The 27,028-nt window shown below is 35.6% G+C and overlaps 1 protein-coding gene across 4 annotated transcripts in view; it reads left to right on the forward strand.

Moving 5' to 3' along the window:
- LRBA (LPS responsive beige-like anchor protein) overlaps positions 1 to 27,028 on the forward strand; it is a 372,381-nt gene that overhangs the window by 94,677 nt on the left and 250,676 nt on the right. For 3 of the 4 annotated variants that reach the window (XM_082282111.1, XM_082282108.1, XM_082282110.1), the window contains 4 exons: positions 5,048 to 5,126; positions 5,390 to 5,523; positions 7,737 to 7,798; positions 26,493 to 26,557. In XM_082282111.1, the coding sequence (XP_082138237.1) occupies positions 5,048 to 5,126; positions 5,390 to 5,523; positions 7,737 to 7,798; positions 26,493 to 26,557 (340 nt within the window). The remainder of the gene's footprint in view (positions 1 to 5,047; positions 5,127 to 5,389; positions 5,524 to 7,736; positions 7,799 to 26,492; positions 26,558 to 27,028) is intronic. The other variant, XM_082282109.1, reaches the window with a different exon arrangement.

Genomic DNA, 27,028 nt, shown 5'->3' on the forward strand with positions numbered 1-27,028 from the left:
TGGTGAGAATTTTAAAAAATGTTTTGCAGTTTGCACTCCCACTGTTTCCTCTGATGCTCTGAGTTTCTCTGTTTATGTACTCGAAGGATTTCACATGTGTTTTATTAGTGCTTCACTCCAAAGAATGCAGTCTTGAGGCTTTCACTATTCAGCTTCCAAGTGGTTGTTCAAATACAATTTTTATGAAGAGGGAGTATGAAAAGTCTGTGGGAAGCAGGAGTGAATTGTTTCTTGTTCTTACTGACATTCTGAATGTAGAAAACACTGAGAAGTTCCACTCAGTTTCTGTTGCCTGCCTCCTCCCCGTCCTACTTCAAGTTCTTTGAGTTTCACTTGTTTTGCCTCTGAGCCACACAGAGTTAGTTACAGGATTTTTCCTTCCCTGGGCAGCTGTTCCCCAAATTGTGAAGTCATAAACAAGGCCATGTCAAAGGGTGAGGTGGAAAAGGAGGTGAATGCTTGGAAGAAACACAAGGATAAGCAGTAACAGTGGATAAAAACAGAGTTGTGACTCCTGAATTCTAGTCCAATACATAGTAAAATGTAAATTTTCTGCGACAGTTGGCTTGTTTTGCAAAGATGAATAGTATTCATTGATTTTTATACATAGGTGAAAATGAACTTGAAGTCATGCAATAAAATAAATTAGCAGGAGACAAGCTAAAGTAAGAAAAATGATCATGAAGTGTTACCATCAGTGCAGAGGTTGTTCAAGCAATTCACTGGATTATAGTAATTATTTCAAAGAGAATTCCAACTTAACAGTGACAGTAGTTGAAGTCTAGTTACCAAAGCAGAACAACACTTAAAAAAATCTCAGATTCTGATAATATGCATTGGAAATGCCTTGACACTGTGTCAGTATAAAAACTGTTTTAAAGCCACTTCTCTTAAGAGAAGTTTTCACTATTGTTTCATGAAATCTGTTTTGGTTTAGCCTACAGATGTGTTTATGTAACAGATCCCTTATATTAGCTTGTAAAACCTTTCATTGTAGTCTTGCATTGTGCACTTCCAGCCCCGGAAGTATTTTTGAATGAGCTCATTATTTTACTAGATACCTCTTCCAACAAAGGCCACTGGTGCATTTATGTAGGGTGGGTCTGTTGTACGAAATTAAGAGGTATGGTTATTTAATTCAACTCTGGCTTTTTTTTATACCTCATCTCCATCCTCACAAAGTATTTCATCATGTACTGCTTGTGCGTTGCCAAGTGCACTTTGTAAGTGTCCATGCAAAAGCATGAGGATCTTGCACAAGGAGTTTCTTAACAATATTTTATTGCTCAAGACACTATTTGTTTAGACCCTTGGGGACCTTGAATAAACAATAAGGTTTCACTGTAAGGGTGCTAGACAGATGGTCTATTTGCATTTTCTTTTATGTTCTTGCAAATGTCTGTAAAACTGTCAGTTTGAAGGAGCCAGTTTATCAGTGAAAGGATAAGGAAGAGATAAGTCCGTTTAGTTCCACATGTTTGAAGTAGCTACTGCACTTACCCACATGTGTGTTGTGGATGAAAATATGCTACTGAAGTATTTTCATCTTTTTCACTAAAAGCAGAAAAAAAGTGTAATAAAAAGACACCTCTGAGTTAAATAAAGAAAAAAATGTACTTTCCACAAAACAAAATCTGCATGCAAAAATGTCTTTGTCTAATCCTATTGAAAAACCCCTGAAATTCTCAGCTGGGATAAGTCTGAGATTCACCCCTTTTAGTGAAATGTATCTGAGTTTGGAATGTAGTTTTAGGTGTTGATAAGCATGAAGAAATTCAGACCATAAATATCCTTATGTAATCTTCAAAAAGAGTATCAGTTTATATAGATGCCTGCCTTGTGCTTTGTTAAATTCGAATGATCAGTGCTTTTTCTGTTATGTCTATTTTTACAAGTTGATATTTACTTAAAATTTCATAGAGTTTTACATTTATACCTTATCTGTTTTGTGCAGTTTGTTTTTATTTCTAGAAGAAAAAATAATCATGTCCTGTGTTGTCAGTGATTTCCTTTACCTCCCACTCAAACTATTTTTACCAGTTTTGTTGAAAAAACGGAAAACCAAAAAACAACCCATCCCAACGAAATAAAACAAACAACAAAAAAGCCAAGTTACCCTCGACTGAGAGTATGTTTCTTTATTAGCCTCATGATGGCTATTATGCCCTCTCATTGTCCTTGCAGATGTTTCCCTTGATTTTATTTTTTCCCTAATTTTTCCTTCATTTAGCTTGCTGATGGCCTAAATATTGCGCAGAATTATTTTCATCTTGTTTAATTTTAAAACTCATGCTGTTATGCTGCACTATTAAGTCTTATTTTATCCTGATGAAGTGATCTATGCTTTAATAGGGTGGGATTTTAGTTGTATATACTATTGAGTTTATACCCATACCCGATGAGTAGTGGATTACTGGTGACAGATTTTAAATGTGGTAAAAAGCACGTGAGCATTTCTGTATCAACACATTCTGCTTGAACAACCTGTGTGTTGAGAGAACTTTCTTACTTTGAAGGCTTTGTGTACCATTTCAGTTTGGTACTGTGTTGGACTACCCAGATCAGTGTGCTGGTTTCCCCCTATGGGCAGTGTGTGCCTGAAATCCACTTCTGGGCATGTGGACTTTGGAGTATTTTTAAGTTAGAGGGACTTGTCAAATCAGAGTAGGAATGTTGGGCTTTAGGGAGAAAGCTGGGTATTCTAGTCAAATTATTTAAATACAAAGTTTATCATGACAAATGACATAGTTGTTTTAAAGTCTTAATTAAAAAAAAAAGGAAAGAAAATATTGTAGCTGTTAAGTATCTGACAACCAACCATTGATTCGTGGCTTTGTTGCCTTGTGTGGGATTTGTTTTGTTTTTCGATGCAGGAGGCTCTGTTCTAATTTTCGGCACATCATTTGACAGCTTTTCCTTTGGGAATACCCAAAGCATTTTTGGCGGTTTGACTGTGGAAAACTAGCTGTTATAAAAAAATGGAATTCTAACCATGAAAATATTGAGAACATTTAAAAAATCTTGCCATCACTGTTGAAACTTTCAGAATATATATTTGATTAGCCTTTATTAGATCAATTATTTAGGATACAGTGCCCAGAAGGTTCACATTTCACTTTGCTTTCAGCTAACACTTTGTTCACCACTTTCTGACCCTTCATTCTGTATGGCCCACTCACTTTCCTTCTATCATCCCCATACAACAGTGAGCATAAGAGCTTCAGGTTGAATTTATGAAAAGCCTAAATGAATCACATTCACAAAGATATCCTATGTCTGAAGAAAGAAAAAGAAGTAAGAGCAAAACTTTTAATGGTTTTGATATTACAGTTAATCTTGTTAGTTTCTGTGCTGCCTTTGAAACAAGATTTGAGAAAACCACCTTCTCTGACAAAAGAAAACAAGAAAAACCTTCACCCACCAGAAACCCTTGATATTTCTTGGAGGAAGCTCTGTGTGACAGAGTTTTGGAGCAGAAGTTTGAAATTTGACAAGAGAAATAAATTCACTATCTCAGGGATCTATCTTTGCCATCTCTTTCCAAATCAATTTCACTTTAGGCAAGTTGAAAATATCTGAAAAGTTGCAGTTGACACATTTTGGTAGATAGTTTTAAGGTCTAAGCAACTGATTTCCAGACAGGTTGCATTTAACTGAATTAACTAACTCCATTGTAGGTGGGATCATCAGGAATTATTCTCTAGTTATAGTTCTAAGAAGGGTCATGTCTTTGCGAAGGTAGATGTGAGAACTAAAATGATTAAAATCTCTTTTTTCATGCTTTTTTCCTTTTTTTTTTTTGGTTTTTTTTTTTTTTTTTTGTTTTTTTAAACTCCCCTCCTTTCCAGCCTCATAAAAATCTGAAACTGGCGAGGTGAGAGGAAAGAGAATAGGACAGGGTCTCGGGGTGGAAAGAGATAGGATTGCAGATGGACTAGAAGCAGTCATGCTCCTGGGAAATGCACAGAAACCTGTCTGCTAAGATTCATTCCTCTCTATAGCTTGGAATGCAATGTAAGATTTGTGAGTCACCATTCCTATCCTGGCAGAAAATATCTGTGAAGTCTCTGGCTGTCTTGCTTGCCCCCTGTTCATCATTGCTAATACCAATCCATACTGCACTATGGAGGTTGTATTTCTCTTTATATACTGAACAGCAGAATTTACTATTTACAGATTCCTCCTGTCCTGATGAGAGCCATGTAGTGTCAATTTGACATAACACAACTGCTTTTTTTTTTTCTCTAAGTGTAGGATACATAAATGACCCAGTCTTCCCTATCAACCTTTGAATAATTGATGTGGCAAAGTTAATAACTCATAAATGAGGTTATACCACTGCCATCATGCTAATGACACTGGCAGTGCAATGGAAAATTTTATCATATCTGCCTCTGTCAGAGTCCTAGTGTTGCAAAAATTTAAGCCAGGCTGTTGAAAATACCGACTCATTGTTTTCTGCATGATTTTGATGCAAATAGTTATTTTAATTTTAGAATAAATATTAAGGGTTTGGTGCAAGTTACTTGAAATTAGATGAACACTTCCACTAACCAAAACAGATGGCTTTAAAACATTACCATTTGGCTTTATATTATTATATATTAGTATTATTATATATATTAGCATATTACATGAATATTAAAGGTGTAAGGCATTGTTGGTGTTTACTGCTGGGATTGTCAGTGTTATTAAATTTGTTCAGGATCATGGCTTATAAGACCAGAAGGGATCACTGCAGCCTAGTCTGACTTCCTTCACAAAACAAACTACAATGCTTTCTTGAATTACTTTCTGTTTGTGCCAAAGCAGCATTTAAAAAGCTTGCCATGGCATACCTGGTAATTATGAATGCAAATAAATAAGATTCTTATGGAAAAAAATGTTGGAGGTACAAAGAGGTGAAAGGGTTTCACCTAGTCCTCACACAACACTTGAAAACCATGCTTTCTCAGAGCTCGAGCTCAAGGCTTTAGTTGTTGGTCCGTTTTTCTAATCTCTGGAATGTTTTCTTATGTAATTTGTTTATTATTACTTTCTCTTGTAGGAAGGGGATCATCTAATTCAAAATTGCCATCTGTTCCTACAGTTTCTTCAGTGCCTGAGGATTCTGCCTCCAATATGAGGTAACTTCTCCAGTTAATCAGAACAGCTGTGCTGTGGCTCATGTTATTGATATTACAGTTGATATCCTGATATCACATAACTTAAGAATGTTCTTTTGCTGATTTTCATAACTAAGGAAGGTTTGGGAAAATACTGAGTGTTGGATTATTAATTCCTTCTTATACATGTATATCACTTAAACATTGTCAAAATCTATATTCCTTTTTACAAAATTTCAGTAACTCCCTTCTTTTGTTGCTAATCAAACATATCTCTCTACTAGTATTACAGACAGGCTTGAGCATGCTTTGGAAAAAGCTGCCCCACTTCTGAGAGAGATTTTTGTGGATTTTGCTCCCTTTCTTTCTCGAACTCTTTTGGGCAGCCATGGGCAGGAGTTGCTGATAGAAGGTACAAGTAAGTTTCCATTTAAAAAAAAGGGGGGGGAGTTTGTGTGCTTTATTTTACCTTGGAGACTCAAAATTTCTTTATTTAGAAGCTTTCTTCTTGCCTTCCCAAATGATGCTGTCCACTGGAGTTCACTGCTTTCTGTTCCTTCTGTCTTTAGCGCTCTGAGGTCATTGTCACTGCCTCCTCATCTTTGCCATCTCTGCTACCTCTTTGTGTTCATCTTCCTTGGTTTACCAACTCTCCCAGTAATTTGTCCTGTAGAAGCTGGTGTACAAAATGTGTTTTGTGAGCTTTAAGAGAAATTTTGGTGTCAGGGTCAGGTCAACACTTTGATACAAAGTACAGTATATAGTGTAGAGAGTTAGGTACAAACTTTTGACACATTTACTGGGATGTTGTAGTAGAAGGGTTCTTGGGAACTATGTCAGTGGAGCATATTCTGGTCTGTCTCTTGCACATGAATCTGCTTCTGGCTTTTTGGTTTCTAATTGAAAGGGAGTCATATAGGTAAGAGGAATACCTTGTCAGTATGGAGAAGAACTCTCTGGCACGTCTTAGAAGATGAGGATTCATGTGCACAGCAATGATCATGGCTCTTCCTGGTGGAAGATTGGCATGAAATGGCTGAGATTGAGATGATGAGGTTTTCTTTCTACTTTGCTTGAAATCGACGCTCAGTTCTTCAATGCAGATATTAATGTCCTCAATTTAAAAAATGGTGCATATTGGAACACTGAATTTAGCAGTGCAACACCAGTTTTTCAAGTTTCTCAAAATTTGGCTATGTCATATAAATTGCTAACTGATTTTTAGAGTGAAATTTTCAAGTTTTGTCCAGTTGAAGAAGTGACAAGAAGAGCTTGTTGCAGCTTCCAGTGATAAGTGCAGATGTGATAGAATCTCCTGGTTGCTTAACTTGAGCTGATCACTTGCACATGACCTGTATTTGCACTAACAGATCTAGTTTCTTCCTACGGAATTAAAGTTCCTTTAAAAACATTTTTGAAACTACTCATTTCTTGTATTAGGGCAATCATCCTGTTTGTTTGCTGAATATGAACATGGTCAGAAACACAGACTATCAAACACTGCTAAGTGTTTTACTGAAGACTGCTGATATCAAAGCTGAGACTTCATTAAACTTCACAAATTAAAGTTAGTTTAGGAATTTAGCTTGCTTACCATTTGAGATAGGAAGAAATGGAAGGAAGAAGTGTATGAATTGCTTTCTGTGAGACTCAAAAAGATGGATTTCTACTTTTGTAGGCATCCTTTTAGCTGATAAACATTTTAATGGAAGCTGCCCTGTGAACAAATTTATTTCATTCATTTAATAAGAAAAAACAGAAATGCAGTTTTTCTCAAAGATTTATTTTCTAGGGAAGTAAATATCCCATTTTAGTTACATTTTTTCTTCTCTGAAGAGAAAACATAATCTGGTTCAAAGTATTTTGACTGTAGTATAGTTATATGCATGGATAGATGAGTATTTCATAAATGGGATGAGCAAGAAAAAGCAGGATAATGGTTGGGCATGTATGAACTGTCTGGACAAAAATAAACACACAAAATCAATTTTTGGGCCTAAACCCCAGTTATAGACAAACCCAAACCAAAATACGAATACAAATAATAATACTCAAATTAGTTTATAAACAACCGAAAATATGTAATAGGTTACTGCTTGCACTTCTGCTTAGGTTTAGTGTGGGGTTAAGGGTCAAAGTACTAATAAGAGTGTTTGGGATGTCTGCTGCCATGAAACAAAATGGAAACTTGATTGATAGCTGGGGGCTGAAAGGAGAACGCGCAATGGAGAAAGCAGAGGTCATAAAGCCATTTCCCTTCTCTGCATATATAATGACCCAATCCTTCGAGAAATAGCAAAATGTAGATACAGTGGATTAATATAACATATGTTAACCACACTTCTGATCATTTTGACATGCCAGTGTTTATGAAACTGTGAATAATAGGAGTAAGAATTAGTATTAGCGGCTTCTTTAAGATGGTAGGCATGGAATTTATGATTTCCCTCTCACATACGTACTTTTATTTTGTGCTGATAAAGTACAAAATTGAATGGAAGTGGCATGAAAGTTTCAGTGCTCTTTTGTTTGTCAAAATGCTTCTAATCTATTGCACTTCAGAATAGTTTGTGTTAATAGCTGGTGCCATTTAAGCATGCGTTTATGTATCCTGTTTTTTTCCTTTTGTAGGTCTTGTGTGCATGAAATCGAGCAGTTCAGTTGTGGAGCTGGTGATGCTCCTTTGCTCTCAGGTGAGATTTAAGTAACAATGTCTGAAATTGCTCTGTTTGAACACAATGGAAATTGCAGACAAAATTTTACTTTAAGTTCATGTGTAATAGGTAAAAAGATAATGTTCAAGGCCTTTTGATTAAAAAAATTGTAGTAATTGTGTCTATTCAAGTGGGTTTTTGTTACCTTGCTCTTGAGCATTTACATAACCTTGAAGATGGTGTGCCTACGTAATTCTGTGCTGTCATTTTTGTAAGATGAGGTAAGATCAATAAAATATTAAAGAAACAGATTGATTTCTGCATCTTGACATGCTGAATCCTCTGGGATAAATAGAATTTTTCCTTTTGTGTAGAGGTTATGAAATGAGTGATAAATACTTTTGAAACCCTGTCATTCCTAATTGATTTGACAAGTACTAAGGATTTGAGAAAAATTTAAGAAAGCGACCCTGGTTGTCATCAGTTTGGGACATTCTACATTCCTAAGGGCAAAGTGATTTTAGATATGTAAGAACTTGAGAATTGCCTGTTCCTGTCGTTCAAGAAGAGACAGTGCCTAAGGAACTTTCTTAAAATTGTATGTGCTGTATTAATTGGATTTTTTGGGGGGGTTCTTTCTTTCTTTTTTTTTTTTTTTTGTAATTAAATGGAAGACTGTTTTTATTGAGCCTTTCTTTTGGTGCCTTAAAATTATACCTTTCTGGTAGTAAATTCCCCTACTTAAAACTTTAAAATAGCCTTTTTTAATGGGAATGGTATTGGTCTAGAGGTCAAGGGTTCTGACCCATTTCAAAACCTTTGACCTTCATTTACAACCCCTATGGTTTGCTTGCCTGACGAATAAGGATAATGCAAAATTAATGTTTCTTCACATCGATTTATTCATTTTAGTGCCTATATTGCCAAATTTATTTAGAGTGTGCTGATAGACATTTCATGAATACAAATGAAAGAATCATAGAAGGTGTGAAAAATCGATAGTCTACATTGTCAATAAAGTGCAATAAGAACAATTACTTCTGGAGATTACACCTAATAGATTTTACAATGACCTAGTGAAGAGTAGTTATGTTTTCTAGTGAAGTTATTATTAATGAATGTAACCAGAACTTGGCTCATCTAGTTTTCCGTCTTCCTCAGGAAATACAGTATCGTTTTACCCTGAAAGGAATTTAATATTCCTTATGGAACTTTAGGAATTTAGAGATTGTTATTTTACATATGGCAATACTGGAAGTGAACATTGTTCACAACTTCTAGAATATGAACTTGCAGCTGATTTAAGTTAGAAAAGAATCTTTGCTATCAAGAAATCCATATAACAAATTTTACTGTTCATTCAGGAATGTGTTAAAGTAAAAGCTAATCCAACTATTAAATGTGCGTCTGACAACTTGGTATTGCCATTTAAAAAAAATTAGTTTTTGGTTTCCATGCTGCTAGTATCAATAATTAGTGCTTGACCTTTCCCTTTTTTTTTGGTGTGGTAATCTAATCTTTCTTAAAATCATGTTGTGCTCTGTACTGTACGTCACTTGTTTGGTTTTGGGAAGTGGAAAGGATAAGGAATAAATGACGTGCTGTAATGCGTCTATTTGTCATATGTGTCACAATGCCACTTAATGCTAATCTAATCAAATTGAAGCTACCGTGATTGCTTAGCAGTGCACGTTGCACAGGCTGAGGTGGTTCTTTGCAGAGTAGTAGAAATAAACCAATAAAGTCACAAAGACCTCAAAGTCTTTTTAAAGTTACATAGCAGCTGTAATTTTTGGCAGAATATGAAAAATGATGTGAGAAATGAATCTAAAATTAGCTCCAGATGTATACAGATTGTTCTGGGGTGATAATTACATTTTTCACTTTGAATTTTCCTAATTCAAAGAGGTCAGCATGGCAATCACAGAAGTGATTTATTTTGTTAAGAAGTGAACTGTCTTTTGCTACATGAAAGCTTGAGAGATATGAAATTGAATTTCAAGCCGACATTTTACAGATACTGGGAGGAGATGGGGTTGAGCTTGATTGATTTTTTCTTTTTTTTCCCCCCCTTCTTTTTATTTTCTTTTTTTCCCCACAAGATCGGGTGGGAAATGAAGTGATATCCTTCTGCTAAAATTTTAATTAATTTTTAAGAGGAGATGGAGAGGATGCAGTGCCAAAGATCAAAAGATCAGGTCAAAAAACAGTTTTTAATCACATAAATAATGTGGTATAGTTACGAAGTAAGTATCTGCAAATTTGATTTAAAACTTCACAAATTTGTCAGCCATCATTTTATGAAATTGAAAGATTGCTCTGATTAATCTTTGGTGCTTTTTATGATAACCTCTTCTCAAAATTGATTTTAAACATTGTAGATATGAGGTAAGTGCTTGGATTGTTTTTCTGAAGCACCTGACATTTTTCTGATGTTCATTTAGATCTATGGCTGAATTATGCTTTTTCTTCCTCAGAAGTGGAAAATGGAATAATAAGATCCTACAATTTTTTCACGAAATTGTGACAATAAAGCTCTTTAATAGGTGAAGTGATTTAAAAAAAAAATTCAAGTGGTACCATTCTCTGAAACTATTTGTGAGACCTGTTTAATTTCTTTTCTCATTTAAAATTAATGTATTTAGGCGTATGGAAAAAGACCCTTATTTTGTGGTTTTGTGTTTGCATGTTGATGTATTGATTTCTGTTTAACACAAGGTAAAAAGAGAAACAGGTGGTTTGAGAGACAGACAAAAGGCTTTTTCTAAGACAAAACCAGTTGTGTTTTGTGATAGACATGCTACATTTTGAGACTTCTGTGTGTGTACTTACATTTCTATAAATCTATCAAAACATAAAGAATCCTTCATTTAATATTACTGCAAAGTGTTCCTGCTTATTTGACATTAATATCATTTTTGAAGGAATCGACGTTGCATTCAAGGCCACTTTATAAAAGCGTTGTGTTGCTCATCCTAATTCAGTCTGACACACATTCCAATAACACTACCTCCCTTCTAGGGTTTAAAACTAAATTTATGGCTGAGCATTGTGAAGTGCATCATTTAAAAATGGTTTCAACCCAAAACATCTAATAAATAAATAATGTGTATGGCTACTCAGTAGCAGACTTTCCAGACTAGAAATCATTCCATCGGATACTCAACAGTCCACTATCGGAGAGGGCTGTCAGATAAATCTTATAGTAGCTGCATTCATGTCCTGTAAATCACATGTTATTGTCTGAGCCTTCTGCCAGGTCATCTGTTCTTTTCCCATTTATCAGAAATGCATAGAGTACAGTGAACCTAGAAGCACCATCTCGTCTGGCCTGGCATCCTGTCGGGGTAATTAAACCAGATGAAAGAGAGAAGTTCTCTTTCTGTTCTCCCATCTAAATGAGTGACATCAGGATGTTGGATGTGTTCATATGCAGTTGTGAGACAAGACTTCTGCATGGGGAAACTGATGTCACCCCTGAAGAAAGCATTTTCATCTAAAAGGGCTCTCTGTCCGTGCCTAAAACTCAAAGGGGCATGGATGAATTGAGTGCGTATCCATAAAGCATAAATGCTACTGTGCTTCCTTTCATTTGTCAGATATTTTCTTGAAATACATGACTGAGTAGGAAAATCTATGGTCTTCCCTCCTCTTTCATGAAAGGATTAAAAATATTTATTTGTTGCTCATGTGCATGAAGCATTTGTCTGATTATTGTAGCTCCGAGGTGAAAAGGTACTAAATGGGTGAGATAGGTTCCATAATTTTCCTTGATGCCTTTGAATTTACAGAATTTCTGGCACTTGAAAGATGCTGCTTTCTGTAGTAAATCAACTGAATCAACTGAATCATCAGTGGAGTATGCGGTAAAGAACTAATTAGGTGGCTCTTCTCAGATTCATCTTTGACTGAAGAGTGTAGTGTTCTAGACTATAAAATAAACCTCCACTAACTGCCTCAAACACTGTTCAGCTCTTGGATAATTTTCTAAAATTGGTGGAATGCCACCCAACCTATTTAAAAGGTTACAATTGAAAATTAATGAATACTGCAACAACTTGTATGGCACCACTGCCCACACATGTGCTTGTTCAAGGTGTTCTGATTCTTGGTTCCTCCTTCCTCTATCCAGAGTTTTTTCAAAAGTACTAAAGGCACTCTTGATAGCTGATGGCATATGTAAAACCAAGACCAATGTTTCAATACATTTGATCTCTAGATATTTTATCTTCTGGAAATATTAGTATGATATATTGCAATACAACTATGTAACTATTGGGCCTTGATAAAGTATATCTTTCATGGGGAGATTGAAGAGGGAAGTATAAACCCTAATACTCCAAATTTTTTTTGTGGGCAGAGGTAGCATCTCCTCATATGGCCCAATTAAATATAATTATGGTTGAACGTATCATGTGCAGCTCTGACAGTTTTTGGAGGTTTACATGTGCATTTTAAAAATACAGCAGAGGCTGATTAGTAGTATTAAAACAGATAAAAATTGCACTGTGAAAGTTGTTCTTACTACCCTTATAGGCAAACTTCGGATCTTCAGCTCTTTTTCTTTTTTCTTGTCTAATTTAGTTATCGCTGCTTAAGTGGTGAAGTTTTTGCCACAGGTATTTCTTTAGCATGATATTTCATATACTACTGAATCCTTTTGCTGGCAGATTCTGGTGCTTATAAAGAAGTCAGTGTGCATCTCTTGCATGGGCAGCATCTTGGTTGTCTCATCTCTCTTACTTTGATAAAGAATCCTAACTGAGCAATACCAACATGTTCCATGCATCCCTACAAACTATATGGTACCCTTATTTTCCCTAAGGAAGAGCAATAGTAGTTACAATTAGGATTTTTTTCAGCAGAAATTTTTCACACCCTCCTTCCTCTTCCATCCCATTGCTTAGTGTTTGTGGAATGCAGTGGGATCTCCAGGCTTTATGAGTATCCTCTGCTCAGAAAAAAAGCTTTGTATCAATGATCCAAGTTCATTACCTAAGGAATGGATTTCTGCAATGTGTTCTAAAATGTGGCAAGCCTTTGAATTGCTTGGAGATTTCAGTTGATGTAGAAGATGGCAGGTTTTCAGTGTTGGTTGAGAGAACACATTATACTGATGCTCTGTGATCTGCACTGGTTCCTAATTTACTTCTAAGTGCAATTTGATGTGATGGATCACTATAGTGATTGCTATAAAGTTTTAATTGAATGGGCTATAGGTTATCTAAAGACCAATGTCACTCTAATACCATGGCAGTCGAACTCAACGGATTCATCAAAACTCTTTAGCAATATCCTGGTTTAGATATGAAGAGAATAAATGCTGTTTGAATACTTTTTATGTGCCCCAAGTATTAGATGATGACATTTTAATCACAGTAATGTTCTTCCATCGAATCACTTAGTTGTAACAGCTGAAAATAAGTTTAAAAAGGATTTGATAATCCTTTAGATATGTGATTAAAAAAATATATATGTTTTGGCATAAAGGGTAGATTTTATAGGGATTCTGTAAGCTGTCAGGTGATTTTCTATCAACTGTAATACATGCTCTAATTTCCTTTTAAAAGCCATTTAGAAGATATCAGGAGTGGAAAGGTTTTCTTTTTATACAGTGTGAACTTCTGCCAATAGGATCTTTGTCTGTATCAAAGATTAATGTAGCTTTACTTGAGTTAAAAAAAAAAATCCACTTCAGTGATAGATTGCTTTAACGATAAAATGGCTAGAAACATAACTTTATCAGGCAAATGAAAATGATTCAGATCTTAACCCACAAAAATTGAAAAAAGAACTTAGCAAAGTCGAGGAGTTCAGGGGAAGATTTTGCATGAATCATGCCTGGAAGTGTTTGCCTTCTGCCTTGTATTGCTAACTTTCCTTGAAATGTTGTGCCAGAAACTTTATAGTGCACTTTGTTTTGTTTTTTGCTTCTATGCTTTTGAAGAATTTGAAGATTGGAAGAGTATTTGCTAGCCTAGCTTTTTGTAGAGATGAGGTGGCTGTGGAAGGGAGAATATTCAAGATTGTCTTACTCTACTGTGGATTATTTAGATTGTTAAGATGTTCAGATCTGCTTCATACCAAGTGGATCCAGGTACATTAATAAAACTGTGTAAATCTTAACATTTGAAAACATGGGATTGGCAAGCATGTTATTAATTGTTATGCAAGTAGCAGTAGGGATGCTTCTACTGCAATTTAGTAACAAGTATTACATGGTCCTTGTTACTGAAAAACAAAATGAAAGGTCTTTATCCTAATCTTCTTTAGGATGCTCCCGGTTGGAATGTAGTTGGGAAATACCCGTTGAGTTTTACGTACAGTGCTACTTATGATATTTGAAGAGATTTTACGTTATAAACTGCTTTCTCCTCAAAAAATCTTGTTATTCTTTTCCCCCCATAATATATATTTTAGTCTACAGTGGTTTAGTTTTGCAGGATGGAGACTGTGGTCAGAGCTAGGGAGAGGCAAAGGTAGATCCCACCGTAGTCAGTTGCCATGCTATCAGAGTATTCTCCTGGGACAGAAGAGATTGAAGTTCAATTAATGTTTCATGTAACATTTGTTATCACCAGGTAGAATAATCTGTCTGAAAAGTTTCAACATATCTTCACAAAGTAGCCAATAGTCCAGGAGCTCAAGGGCATTCAGGAGTCATGTGGAAGAGTCCAGTTTTGAAAGAAATTAAGTTCTCTCAATCTGTAAAAGATTGATTCACCTGTGTTGTCCTCAGTTGGCATTTCCTTTTTTTTTTTTTTGTTGTTGTGATATATGAAGACATCAGTTCTCTTCTGTAGAGTCTTGGGGATAAAATGTAAGGTTTCTGCATTCTCCTGCATTGCAAGACACTTGATATAAGCACAGTCAGCTGTTTGGCTAGTGGTCAGCAGGATTAACTCTGGAGAGAGTGAATCAAAGTCCTGGAAGGTGTGGGTGGGCACTGGCTGTGGCATCCAGACTCATTAGATGTGGTCCTTTGCTGTTTGGATTTTAGATACTGTTTTGTCAGTAAGTTTCCTTCTTACAAAACAGAAGGTTACGTTACCAAATCTGTTCCCTGGATCACCTGGGTTCTCCCTTACACTGATATATCTGGGGTTTTATGCATAGTGTAACTTCTTTCCTTCCTGAGTGGGAGGTTTTCTTCCATCTCTGAAACCTGAGGATTTCAGTTCGGGTGCTGAAAACATATATTGACAATTTTCATGATTGGTATTTGTCACTGAGGAGAGTAGTTGGAATAATTACAAATGGATTACATGTGCTATGGATATTTTGTTGCTTGCTTCATTGAACTATGTTATACATTTGAAGTGTCTGAAACTGAAGATCAGATTGGTAGATAACTGTCTGAAGTGCAAATCTGATAAGATTGAAATAAATGGAAACAGCTGGGAAAACCTTTCCTTTGAACTGGAGTATGTTGAAATTACATTTAAATTAGCTGCATATATTTTTTTTCCCTCTGACTTAAGCAAGATGTAAATTTTGTTTCTCCAGAACTAGATTATTGTAATATATTCTGTGTGAAACCCCAGGATAATGTAAAAGTTGTCTGTTGGAACTTCCTCCCTATTCTGATATCCTGTTGCTTTCTAAATTGTTTGAGAGTTTAATTGCCTATACTTGCCTGTTGAGTGCCATGGAATTGCTTGGAGAGCACCCTAACATGTTTAAGTAGGAGTTTCTTTCAAACTCCTATTCTTAAAATTGCCAAGGTTCACACTTCACTACATAAAGATCTGCTTGAAATCTGTCTTTTCCTTTAGGTGTAGTTGCTGGCCTGAGGAATGTTGTGCTTTTTGTATGGCTTATAGATAGGCCATTTAAAATGTCTGTGTCCAACACTGGCTAAATTTTAGAGACATTAATTGTGATAGAATCATGCAAGAAACAATATGCCATGAAGTGAATGGATGTATATTGTCAGTTTGCTTAGTAGAAGTCAAAGACATTTGTAACTTTGCTTTTGCCTTAAGCATGAAAATAGGTTGGAATGAATTGAGAATTATTTGCCAATACTGCATGAATAATAAGTGACCTTTTCTATACTTAGTGATGCAATAAGCACTTGGTAGTTGTATCCTGGCAGGTAGTAGTCTCAGTAGTTAAAATGTGTTTGCTTTATCTCCTTATATCTTTCCATAATACTTAGTCTAGGAGGATGTTTTAAGGGTTTACTCATTTTCCAGTTTGGAGATGAAATGTATGATGGGGGATTTTAAGATGAACAAGAACTAGTGGTCTTTGGTTTATGCTACACAACTGCTTTCCAGGAAGGAATTGTGAGCTTTGTGGTTTTGAACAAAAATTTTAAAAATACACTTGTATGAAAAAAACGTCAAGAGGGCTCCTATATATTAGACTAAGAAAGTGTGTAGAAAGGTACAAGCAGATAGGTGTAGTGAAGCTATGACATTTTTGTTTGGAGTGATGTGAAGCATTGTTTCTTGTGACAATCCACTTTGAGGATTCAATGGGACTTGCAGGCTTTGGGTAGAGAAATGGATAAAAGATGGGGTTAAAAACCACAAAACCATTCTTACAAACAGTTTACCACTGGAGTGGAGAGAGATGAACTTTCCTAAGTTGTTCTTACTGAAACAGAATTCTGTGGCAGAAGTCAGGATTTTTCCTCCCTGATTTTCTTTTTTTTTTTGAAGTAAAGTCTTTAGTGGTTCTATAGACTTCTCATATATTATCAGCTCATTTGAAGAAAAATTCTCTCATGAGTTAAAAAGTATTTGCATTTGGTCAGAAATTCAGGACATGGTGTGAGTTTAATGGAAAACACACCTTCTACAGCTAAAAATACTAGCCCTTTAAGCTGTGTTGCTGTAATTTGTTTGATTAATGTATACGTTTTTATGTCTAGGGAGGAGAGTGGATTGTCTAATGTAAATGTGAATCTTGGGAGTGGGATAGGGGAACAGGACAGCTTAATTTCTATTAATGTACAGTGCTGCAGATGTTCAAAACCAAGGGAACATAATTTAGCTACAGAAGGAAGACTTTTCTGAAGAAAAAAGGCATCCTGTTGCTTCACCAGCACACTAGGACTTAAAAAAACACCACCATTTAAGGTGAGTTTTGTGCAGCGAGAGCACACCCTGTGGCTTGGCAGTCTAGTCAGAAGGATGATACCACGCTGACTTTATAACTAGATCTTTGAACAATATTCTCATGGGTGGTAAATGCAAAACAAAGTAATATCAACTGGCACTTAATTCTGTGAGCTCCCTGCTGGTGGGGCTCTGCACTGAAATGGAACTCTTCCTGACAGGAAGTCAGCCGCGAAGTGTGGAGACCTCTGAAAATAAAGTGTGCTTTAATTTGACACCCTGCTGTTTTACAGCTAGTCTGTTTAATTTGAGACTATGGAAAGAGAGTTAGTGCAGGGGAGGGGTATGAGATTATGGAAAGTTCAGTGAGCAGCAATGCTTGTTGCTGATTTAATACTAATTACAAATATGGGAACTTTTTTGTTCGTGTTAATAAACCAAATAATGTGTCTCTGTTTCCAAGCAAAACTGCTTGGGGAACTCAGGATCTGGGGAGCTGTGCTATGTACTGGAAGTTCTACCTGGAGAAACTTTGTGTAGCGGTGCTGCTAAGTTTATTGTCTAACTTGCACTATTATTTATATGCAGCTGTGCTTTTTGCCTATCTCTGCAAATGGGAAAAAACCCCTACATTTGTCTCATCAAATATTGTTGGCAATGTACTAACTTTTACGTAAATATTTTGCGTTAAATGATAAAAATTTGTAATTCAGATTATGCAGCAATTATGATAGTGGGGTTCATGACTGTTAGGTGTTACATCCTAGTTCAGAGTCAATTTGATTCAGAAGAAACAGCTGGATTTTTCCAGTGCTCTTTGAATAGTTCCAAAGACATTTATTTCTATTCCTACAACCAAAATGGTTATATTTTTCTTCTGTAAAAATGGCTTGGTGGTGCAGGTAAGGATTTTCAGTGAAAGGAGCAGAAAATTATTATTTATCATGTTTATTGTAGTCACAGATGAGAATAGGGCCCTTTGTTGCAACATGTCGTGTGTATATTATATTTTAGTGTAAATAAAGACAATAGATGTAGGATGAGGAAGGGAACATGGTATGCAAGTGGAGAGTACTGGAAGAGACATGTTTTTCTGCTATTTTTTTTTCCCAATTGATTTAGCTTCATTTTCTCTAAATCTTTTAAGAAAAGATCTGCATTAGGATAAGATTGCCTAAGGGACTGTCAAGGGACAGGTTTGGACATCCTGTGTTATGAGTGAAGAGATGGGATTGGTTTACATGTGTTAATTTCCTTCCCTCAAAGGTAGCAGTGATAGCAGGAATCTTGTTCATCGCGTGCATGCATTCATTATGAGAGCTTAAATAGAAACCAAGCTACATTTGGGGAAAAGTGTAATAGAGAATCATGGAATCATGGAAGGTTTGGGTTGGAAGGGTCCTTAAAGATCATTTAGTTCCAACCCCTCTGCTGTATAAAGGGGCTTATGGTTCCAAAACCAGTGTTCACCATGTGCAGTATTTCTTTATTAGTTAAATTTATTTATTTGAAGATAAGAGCATTGAGCAGGAAGGTTGCTGCTATTTGGTGGTGATAATGGATATTGCCATCAGTGGGACCAGTCCAGCACTACTGATGCAACTGTGCAGCACTGAATATGCTGGGATTTTCTTGTCTTTAAAATTTGTAGTCTACCTTAAAAGGCATTTTCTTTCCTGTTCAGTGGTTTTGCAAAATCTCAAATTGCAATCCCAGTTAAACAAAAAAGCACTGAAATCAAGGGTCAGTTGTGTTATGCTCCTGCTATTCCTCGATTTGTTTCCTTTGTTCATGAAGATTATGCCGGCACTGCAACTTAATTATTTGGATCTCTTCCCTTTGTTCATCTTATGTTGTTGCTTTTCCTCACGTCTGTTTTTCTGACTCATCTCCTTTGGCTTGAGAGTTTTGTGCTTCACATTGCTTCTTATTTACAGAACTGTTTGGTGCTTTGATTTCTCAATTAATTTTTAGGATTCCTGTTCCTGTTCTTTCCGAAGCTAGTCTTTCATCTTGGCATTGGAAATAGCCGATGGTTAGAGAACCTGGAGAGGAAACTGCAGTGGAGAAGGTTTGCTGCTAGATGAACTCAAACCTGACCCCTGATTTTGTTTCATGAGGTGTCATGGCAACAGCCTGCTAGTGGGAGAGAGAAAGGGAGAAGCTGCCCAGGGAAATTGGTTCCTCCATCAGAAACTGGGGACCTGAAAGCAGTGATCCACTCATTCATTTTTTTTCCCCAGTTTTTCATACTTCTTTGAAACTAGATACAAAAATGAAGTTTATGGGTTTTGATCAGAGAGATGCAGCTTTTATGCTGTGATAATTATTACTGATATGATTTTATTTATGCAGACAGTGATATTTTCATAATTTTATATTAATTTTGGATTCAGTTAAAGTTTTCTTTATTGCTGTTTTGAGAATACTTGTTGTCACCATAAATTATGGCAACTGCAACCTATTTTGAGATTTTTTTGGCTGTGTGTACTTGTTAAATTTGTATGTGCTGTAACATTTTATGTAGCATATCTTTCGTAACAATGCATTTTTTTAGGATAGATGTGCATCCTTTGTAGAGAAGGCTACAATTGTCACTTTGAGAGTAATCTCATAGCATAAAAGGCATTGTCTGACAAGCTGACAGTTACTTCTGTGGTATTTTTACTGAAGAATCTAGTACTTAAGTATGTAACTCCAGCTCTACATGTGTATAATTTATTTTCAGAATCTATAAAAGCTTACTGTGACTTGAACTCTAACTTTTAAGTATTGGAATTAAACTCTCATTATAGTTTTAAGCATTTACCACTAACAACATAATACTAGTTTATAGGAAGCTCTGTTTACATGGAGTAACCCACATGGTTAAACAGCAGGGGAGTCTTCTGCTTTTAGTTAAAAACCTGCTGTTTCTGTATGGCTTATTTACTACTTCTTTAATTCTTAATGTAGTGTGCTGTGGAACTGGGCATGCAGAAGTCAGCAAAGAGTTCTGTTTTCTGCGTCTAAGGTTATTACTTGCTGTACCATAATAAAGGCACTATTTTATTGGGTTAGTTGTAATTAGCTTCAGCACTAGGCATTGATATAAATCATTTCTAATCTGTTTTCTTTACATTTTCATTCTTTTAAACTGGTTTAGCATAGCTTCTTTCTGTCGTCCTTTTACATGAGGACTAGGGTTGTAATTGCTTTTTTGAATTAGGCTGTCGGAAGCTAATGTGCGTGTTGCTCCAAGAATTGATTAAGGAATGCTAATGAATTTCATATAGCACTTTTAAAAGATTGTAATAAATACTCTCTAGTGGTGATCTGTTATAACATTAGAATTCAATACAATGTTGTCATGCTGTGCAGCTGGGAAAATAGTCAGTATAAGAAACTTTGATTTGGTTTCATAGTTAAAATAGCAAAGAATTTTGTGGTTATTAATAAAAGAAGTCATGTTCCAACTTTTCCCCAGAGTATATTTTATGAAAGTAGCTATCATTATAATAATCTTTGTTTCTGTGTTTGATAAAACAGATCAAAAAATACTGAAACAGTGTTAGTTTTCATTTTTCTGCTTAATGTTTGATACCACGTGGGTCCTGTGCCATTCTGACTGATTTATCAATACACAAGTTACTGCAGCATGTTCAGTTGTTCCTCAACAGCACAGGTTTGAAACAAGAATTTGTTTGTTCTTTTCAGTCAGTTGTGCAACACTGAACATGTTTGTTTCTTGAATTTCTTCTTTTTTCAGGAGTAGATAATCCCATATGCACAATCTCAGCCCACCTTTGTGTATGGTCCATTATTTTGATATGAGTGTGTTTGGGATATTTTCCCACATCGCTGGGTGTGGTGTTATACCTTCACTTGAGAAGCTCTCTCATCTAGTTAATTTTTACACAACTTTCTCCTCCTGCAAGACTCATTAAAATTTTCAATACAAAGACTTCAGTTGTGTACTGTCACTGGCGGATTTTTTGACAAAAAGCAATGTCTTTTTTAATGAAATGCCGGCAGTAAATACCTTTTATTATAACTGGGTGTGTTTGATAGTTTTAAAAGTCTTAGAAAAATAATTAGCTCTTTTATATTGTTCTAATGGCAGCCTTGCAAGTTTCCCCTGGAGCAGTCTCTAATGAACAGGCCTTGATTTTTCCAGTTGGGCTTTTAGATTCCCAGAGGACTTGACTTCAGACCTTGAAGGGCAGCAGCTGCCATTTGTCTTGAGCCCGGAGTTGCCAAACAGACAGACCATGTACTAATAGGACACATTTGTACAGCCAGAGAATGTGGGACCCCGATAGAGCCCTAATGATGATCATCTGTTGAGAGCTTGTAGCTGGCCAGGGTTAGAGTAACTTTTATCACCCTTATTGAAATCAAAACCTCTGTATTGATTAGTGAGATAGCTTGGCTTCTTACATAGATGCCATGTTAAAGCTTTCATGGAGAAGCCTTTGTTTAAATTTCTGTAAATCCAAGCCTGTTCGATAAGGTTTTTTTGCGTGACAAGAGATTCTGGATTTTTAGGATAATAGTAAATATTTTTGCAAGTTCTCACTTTGTTTCAGGATTCAGCAACAGTGGTCATGTTCTGTAGACAAAGGGCCGTGAAAATATTTATTGAAATTATTTTTTTTCTCAGTCAGTTTCTGATAGTTCTTTTTTATTATTTGTTTATGGTTTTTAAATTTTATTAGAGCATACACGTATGTCTGTATATATACTAGATAACTATCTCAAATGTGTTTTCATGTTATTTTTATATTAATTTGTGTCACGTCTTTGCAAAATGTTGCTCTTTTGTAAGTACTTGGCATGTGCTAATTTCGATATTAAATTGCTGCATGGTTTCTAGATATGATTTCCTATAACTCCATGTTGCTTTTAATTTTTTTCAGTGGAGTTTTGTAGATTAAAATAACTGAAGCATGCCTCAACCTTTAAAAGTAATTTATGTTTGCAGATATTCTGCTTAACATGCAGTCTAACTTTTTTTAATTATGAAGAACCCAGCTGAGATATAATCTACTTTTCACTCTATGTTCTTTATTGCTGAATTCATTCAAGCCTGTAGTGGATGTGGTGCTGAGAGAGTGCTGACACCAAGTGCAAACACTGCTGAAAAGTTCTTGATAGTTTACTTTAGGCACTTAAAGATTAGTATATCTCTCTATGAACAAGTTTTTCATGCAGATTTGACCTTTACTCTAGGATATAATATGTCTCTTAGTTATATGTTAACACATTTTCCCACCCTGCTCCTTAGTGCTCCATTCGTAGTTGTCAGTACCGAAGTCATCCTTCTCCTTTGTTTCATAACCAAAATAAATTATCAAAACTCCACCAGCTTTATGGGAAAAATGGATTAGTGAAGAATTCTCTCTTTTTTGCCTGCTGATGAGTGTGTGTTTCAACTGCTCAATATAATCCTTAACTGTAGAATACGTTAAACTTTTTAGAAGGATGTTTTTATAAGATCCTGGGGAAAATGAATTATTAAGGAGCATGCATGTGTATATATATATATATAGATATATATGAATTAGAGCAGCAGAAGAGTTTGCTACAGTTGGAAATAGAGCAGTTTTCATCTATTGGAAATGTTTTAAATACTCTGTTCAAGATCCATGGTTAATTTCTTAGCCATTAGAGCAGCTGATGGGTTGGTCTTGCAAATGTTTGTATATACCCTGAAGAACGTATGTTTTGAGGTATTCACAGGATAGTGGAATGGTTTGAGTTCGAATGGACCTTAAAGAACATCTAGGTCCAACACCCCTGCCATAGTCGTTTGAAATATGATTATATTGCTTTACCAAGAGTGTATAGATGAGGAGCAATATGTCCGTTTGCTGCCCTGCAGGCAAGCACTTCAAGTTAACAAACCAACAAAAATGTGTATCAACAAAATTTTCTTGGCATTTGTTTGAGTGATTACAGTTTAGGAATGGTTGTACTGGGCTAGATAAAGGCTCCACTTTGCTTCTTGTCCTGTCTCCGACTATAGACACAAAGAGATGGTCAAAAAGAATAAAATGGGACTAGTAAGTGTAATACTCTCTTCACTGCTCAGTGTATTTTCTGAATTGGATGCAGTTTCTGTTTATTTAGCCAATATTAATGTATTTATTTTCTTCATGTGTACTTGTTCAGTCTCCTCTTGATCCTATATAACTTTTAATCACCATGACATGCTTTTGGTGGTAGATTCTTTACACACTGTGTAAAGAACCACCTGCATTGTTTTGAAGCTGGCTCCTACCATCTGCTGCTTGTAGAAAAGGTTTTTTGGGTAAATTTGAGGTTCCTGAAGCATTTGATCTGAACAAGGCTACTCAGAATGGGTAGGAAGCCAACAACAAATGGAAAAAATGACTCTTCAATAGAGGTGACACTGGAAAAATTTTTAAAGAACTTCACTTATCTGATCATGGCATGTGATTAGAGATATACCTGGCTTTTAAAAAAGGAAATACGAGGATAAAGTAGTGTAAAAGACTTCTAAATGCATCTGAAGGCTACACATAAACATGCACATACACAGATAGCTACACATGCACATGTAGGTGCAATAGAATCAAATGGGATGTACAAGTACTAAAGACTGTTTGCTACCCTACTGTTGCTGGTTATGGTCTAATGCAGGCTGTGGTGTTTTGTATGTCGTGGCCTTTGGTTATAGTCTAACCATATAGTCTATAGTCTGTGCATGTTGTTGGTCTTTGTGTTTCCTAGAAAAAAAGTAAATGTAGTAATTTATGAGTTTTATTAGAGCATTTGGTGCTGTCGTACAACTGATCATTAGTCAGAGTTAATTAAAAAACCCCACTGTAAAATAGATTAAATAACCCCAATATTACTCAAATGGGACAACAGGTCACAATATCAACCTTGAAAGAGATTATTAGTCTCTGAAATGAGGGGTTTAAGACCACTACTGTTCTATGTTTTTGTTTAATGACCCTTGTGCACTCAGTAAGAATGTGCTAATGAAACATGTTGATGATATAAAATTAAAGCTATAGATGACTGGGATATAATGTTGCTCACTGCAGAGTTGTGCTGCATAGAAAGGAAATGTAGTATGTTATTCCATACAAAATTATAATTCAGGTGAGGTTTGAAGCACCATTTCAGGAAAGGTTTTAGTCCTTGCTTAGAGTATTTATGGACTTGTTTATAGTTCTCTTAGGAAATAGGTGAAATAATAGCGAGTTAGGAAATTTCCTTATCACAGTATTTGTATAAAATGTGATTTCTAATTTATCTCCTTATGATAGTGACTGGAGCTATTTGTGATAGTGTCGAGTGCTTCTTGGTTTTCCCCCTGCTTCACTGTTGAGTGTACAGTGACCAAAAGCATTAAAAGTAGATGATGTCTCTTGGTCACTAAACATTTACAGCTGTGGGAAATGATGGTCAATTACCTACAGCTTAGAACAGGTATGAAATTATTGACTTGGTTGATCTTCCCTTATAGTCCTTCCTCAGAAAAGTGCTGAAATGTGTTTTGTAGTTATTTAGTTGCATTAGTGGTTGAGTTTGAAGCTTTTAACGTGTTTTTTCCCTAATACCTTTGGGAGATGGATAACTAAGATGTTGATATAATAATGCAATATGTATACTGAGTGTAATTGTTTGAGAGTGAACATATACTGTGGGGGAATATTGAATGGATCATGAAAGATGGAGACCATTAGTCTTTTCTTTCAACTATTAAAATAAGCTTTAGGGTGTGTTCAGCTGTGATTTATGAAATTGTTTAGACTAACACCTTCTTTGATGATGTCTGATGTAGAGAAAAATGCTGAAAAGTATCATGATAAATGCACTTTCTTTTCAATTTTGGCAGCCTCCATCTTCACCAATTAAATTTGCAAGTATTGTTGTAAGCTCTTTAGAGAGCAGAACAACAGATGGACAGTGTCATAAGTGGAAAAAATTATTTTGCTTTTCTTGAGTTTTCTCACACTTCAGCTAACAGGATAGTTTCAGTTACCATCATATAAAGCTAAATATTTAGAACCTGATACTACATCTAAAAATCTCTTAGAAGGATTATTTGCATGTGCTATTTTGTTTGAATATTAGAAACTGTAAAAGGCTTTTTTTGTTTTCCACTAGAATACATTTATAATTCGTGATGAATAATGTGTTACAAGTTCCAATTACTCTCCTTTTAATTCTGACTCCTTGAAAATTGTAATACATTGTTGCAGCTTAAACATGATGAGCATGATAAACATGATAAGCGTGTCTTGGGCCTGGAAAGACAGGTTGAGAAATCAGTTATAATCTCTCCCCTGCATTTGAAATTTGGAAATCCTTTTTTTTTTTTTTTTTTTTCTTTTGGGTGGGGGCAGAGGAGCAGAATTTAAGTTGTGAAGAATAACATTGTTCTGGTGTGTGTCTGATCAAACCTTTGTCTCACTGAGAGGTAATTCTGCAACACTGAACAGCAAAAAATGCACTCTGACACTGTGTATTAAAAACCTCCTACTTTCAGAAATCTGAAATTTAAGACATGTTTGCAGTTTTGAACTTTTTGCCTGCCTTGGAGCTGATGAGATTTTTTGAAAATAACCACACTGGCAGAAGTACTGATGCGGATAATCATTAGGATTATTATTCATAGAACAAAGAGTAAGAAATCAAGACAGCTGATGTGTAAAAGCACATGAAGCTTAACTATCTGCTGCAGAATCAGTCTTTTGTATTAGATTAGAAGAGTTGAAGAGTTTAAATCAAGAGCTATATTTGTCCTGTTCTATCAAATTGCCCAAATTTCCCCCAAAAGATAAGGTGCACACATTTACTACTCTGATTTTTAACTAGGTTAACTTGTTCCTATGTGGTCTAGGATTAAAAAGTCTACTTTGTCTGTTTCTTAACTAATCTTGTTTTCTTCTCATCTTTCAAATGAGGGTAACAAGCCCCAGTGATAGGTCATCTGAGTTGGTTGCTTTCACCTGTGTCTCTTGTGGGGGCCAGGCAAAACCCACCTACATGTTTAAGAGGTGTAGAATTTTGCTTAATTCAAGGTTCAGCTGGATTTAAGGAATGTGCATGATTTAAGGCAGTGCATGTTCATCTGCCATTCGCATAATTTCAGTGTGTTAAAAATGTTAAATTTTTATAAAACATTGTGTGTTAATGGTGCAATATTTGGATTGTTAACAGATTTTTTTTTTTTTTTAATGAGTAGAGATGACTATGTGATGCTGAAATTAGGATTATTATTGGGAAATATGCCTACTAGACTTTAAGCTGTGAGAGAAATTTGTGTCTGAGGAATGAGCCTTGCCTTAATGTGAAACAGTTTCTAGTATTATCGTGGTTCAGTAAGGCAAAAAGCATCACTGAACCAGCGTAAGTTCAGGCTTATTACATCACATAGCAAAAGAAAATGATGAAATCCTTTGTGGGATGTTTTTGGATTTTCTTCTCTTCACAGTAGGACCTTAAGTTTAAGTGATGCTGCCCTGGTTCTTCATGCTGGCATTCATTGCTGCCTGATCAGCAAACAATTAATGCTTTGTGTGTTAGCTGATGGTGGTGTAAGTTGCTAAAACTGAAAAGGAAGTGTATGATTTTATCTCTGAAAATACCTCTTCTGAGTTTTATTTTTATACAGCTAGTTTTCTCTTCTTTTCGTCTTTCCCCAGGAGTGGCAAAACTCTATACAGAAGAATGCTGGCCTTGCCTTTATTGAGCTTGTCAATGAAGGAAGGTAAGTCACAATATCTGGTAGCACCTCTGCCTTAGCCTTAAGGAAGTTGTGTGCCTCGAAACTTTCTAAAAAATAATTTTTCCTCTTCCTTTTTGTGTAATTTTCTTTGCGTTTTATGAGCATGGTTTCATGTTTTTTAGTAGTTTGGTTCAGTTCTAATTCTGAATATGGGATTTTGCAGAATCTTAATGCTCTTTAGTTTCATTAAACACTTTGCTTATCTGTGTGTCATGGATTTTCTTTCTTCCTGTCCTTGTGTACTGGTTAATGTTGAGACTATAATTTGTATTCAGCTAATCTCTTGAGAAAGGGAATTGATATTTGAAAGACATTACTGCTAGGAATTGTGAGATAAGCCTCTGTCTCAAAAATTAGATTCCAGTTTGCTCATTTATTTCTGATCTATCTCATAAAGTAGAAAGGAAGAGTGTCCCTCTAAGGAAAAAAAAAAACCTCTTAATATTACCAATT

This window comes from Coloeus monedula, assembly GCF_965178545.1.
Source record: "Coloeus monedula genome assembly, chromosome: 5".
Lineage (NCBI taxonomy): Eukaryota > Metazoa > Chordata > Aves > Passeriformes > Corvidae > Coloeus > Coloeus monedula.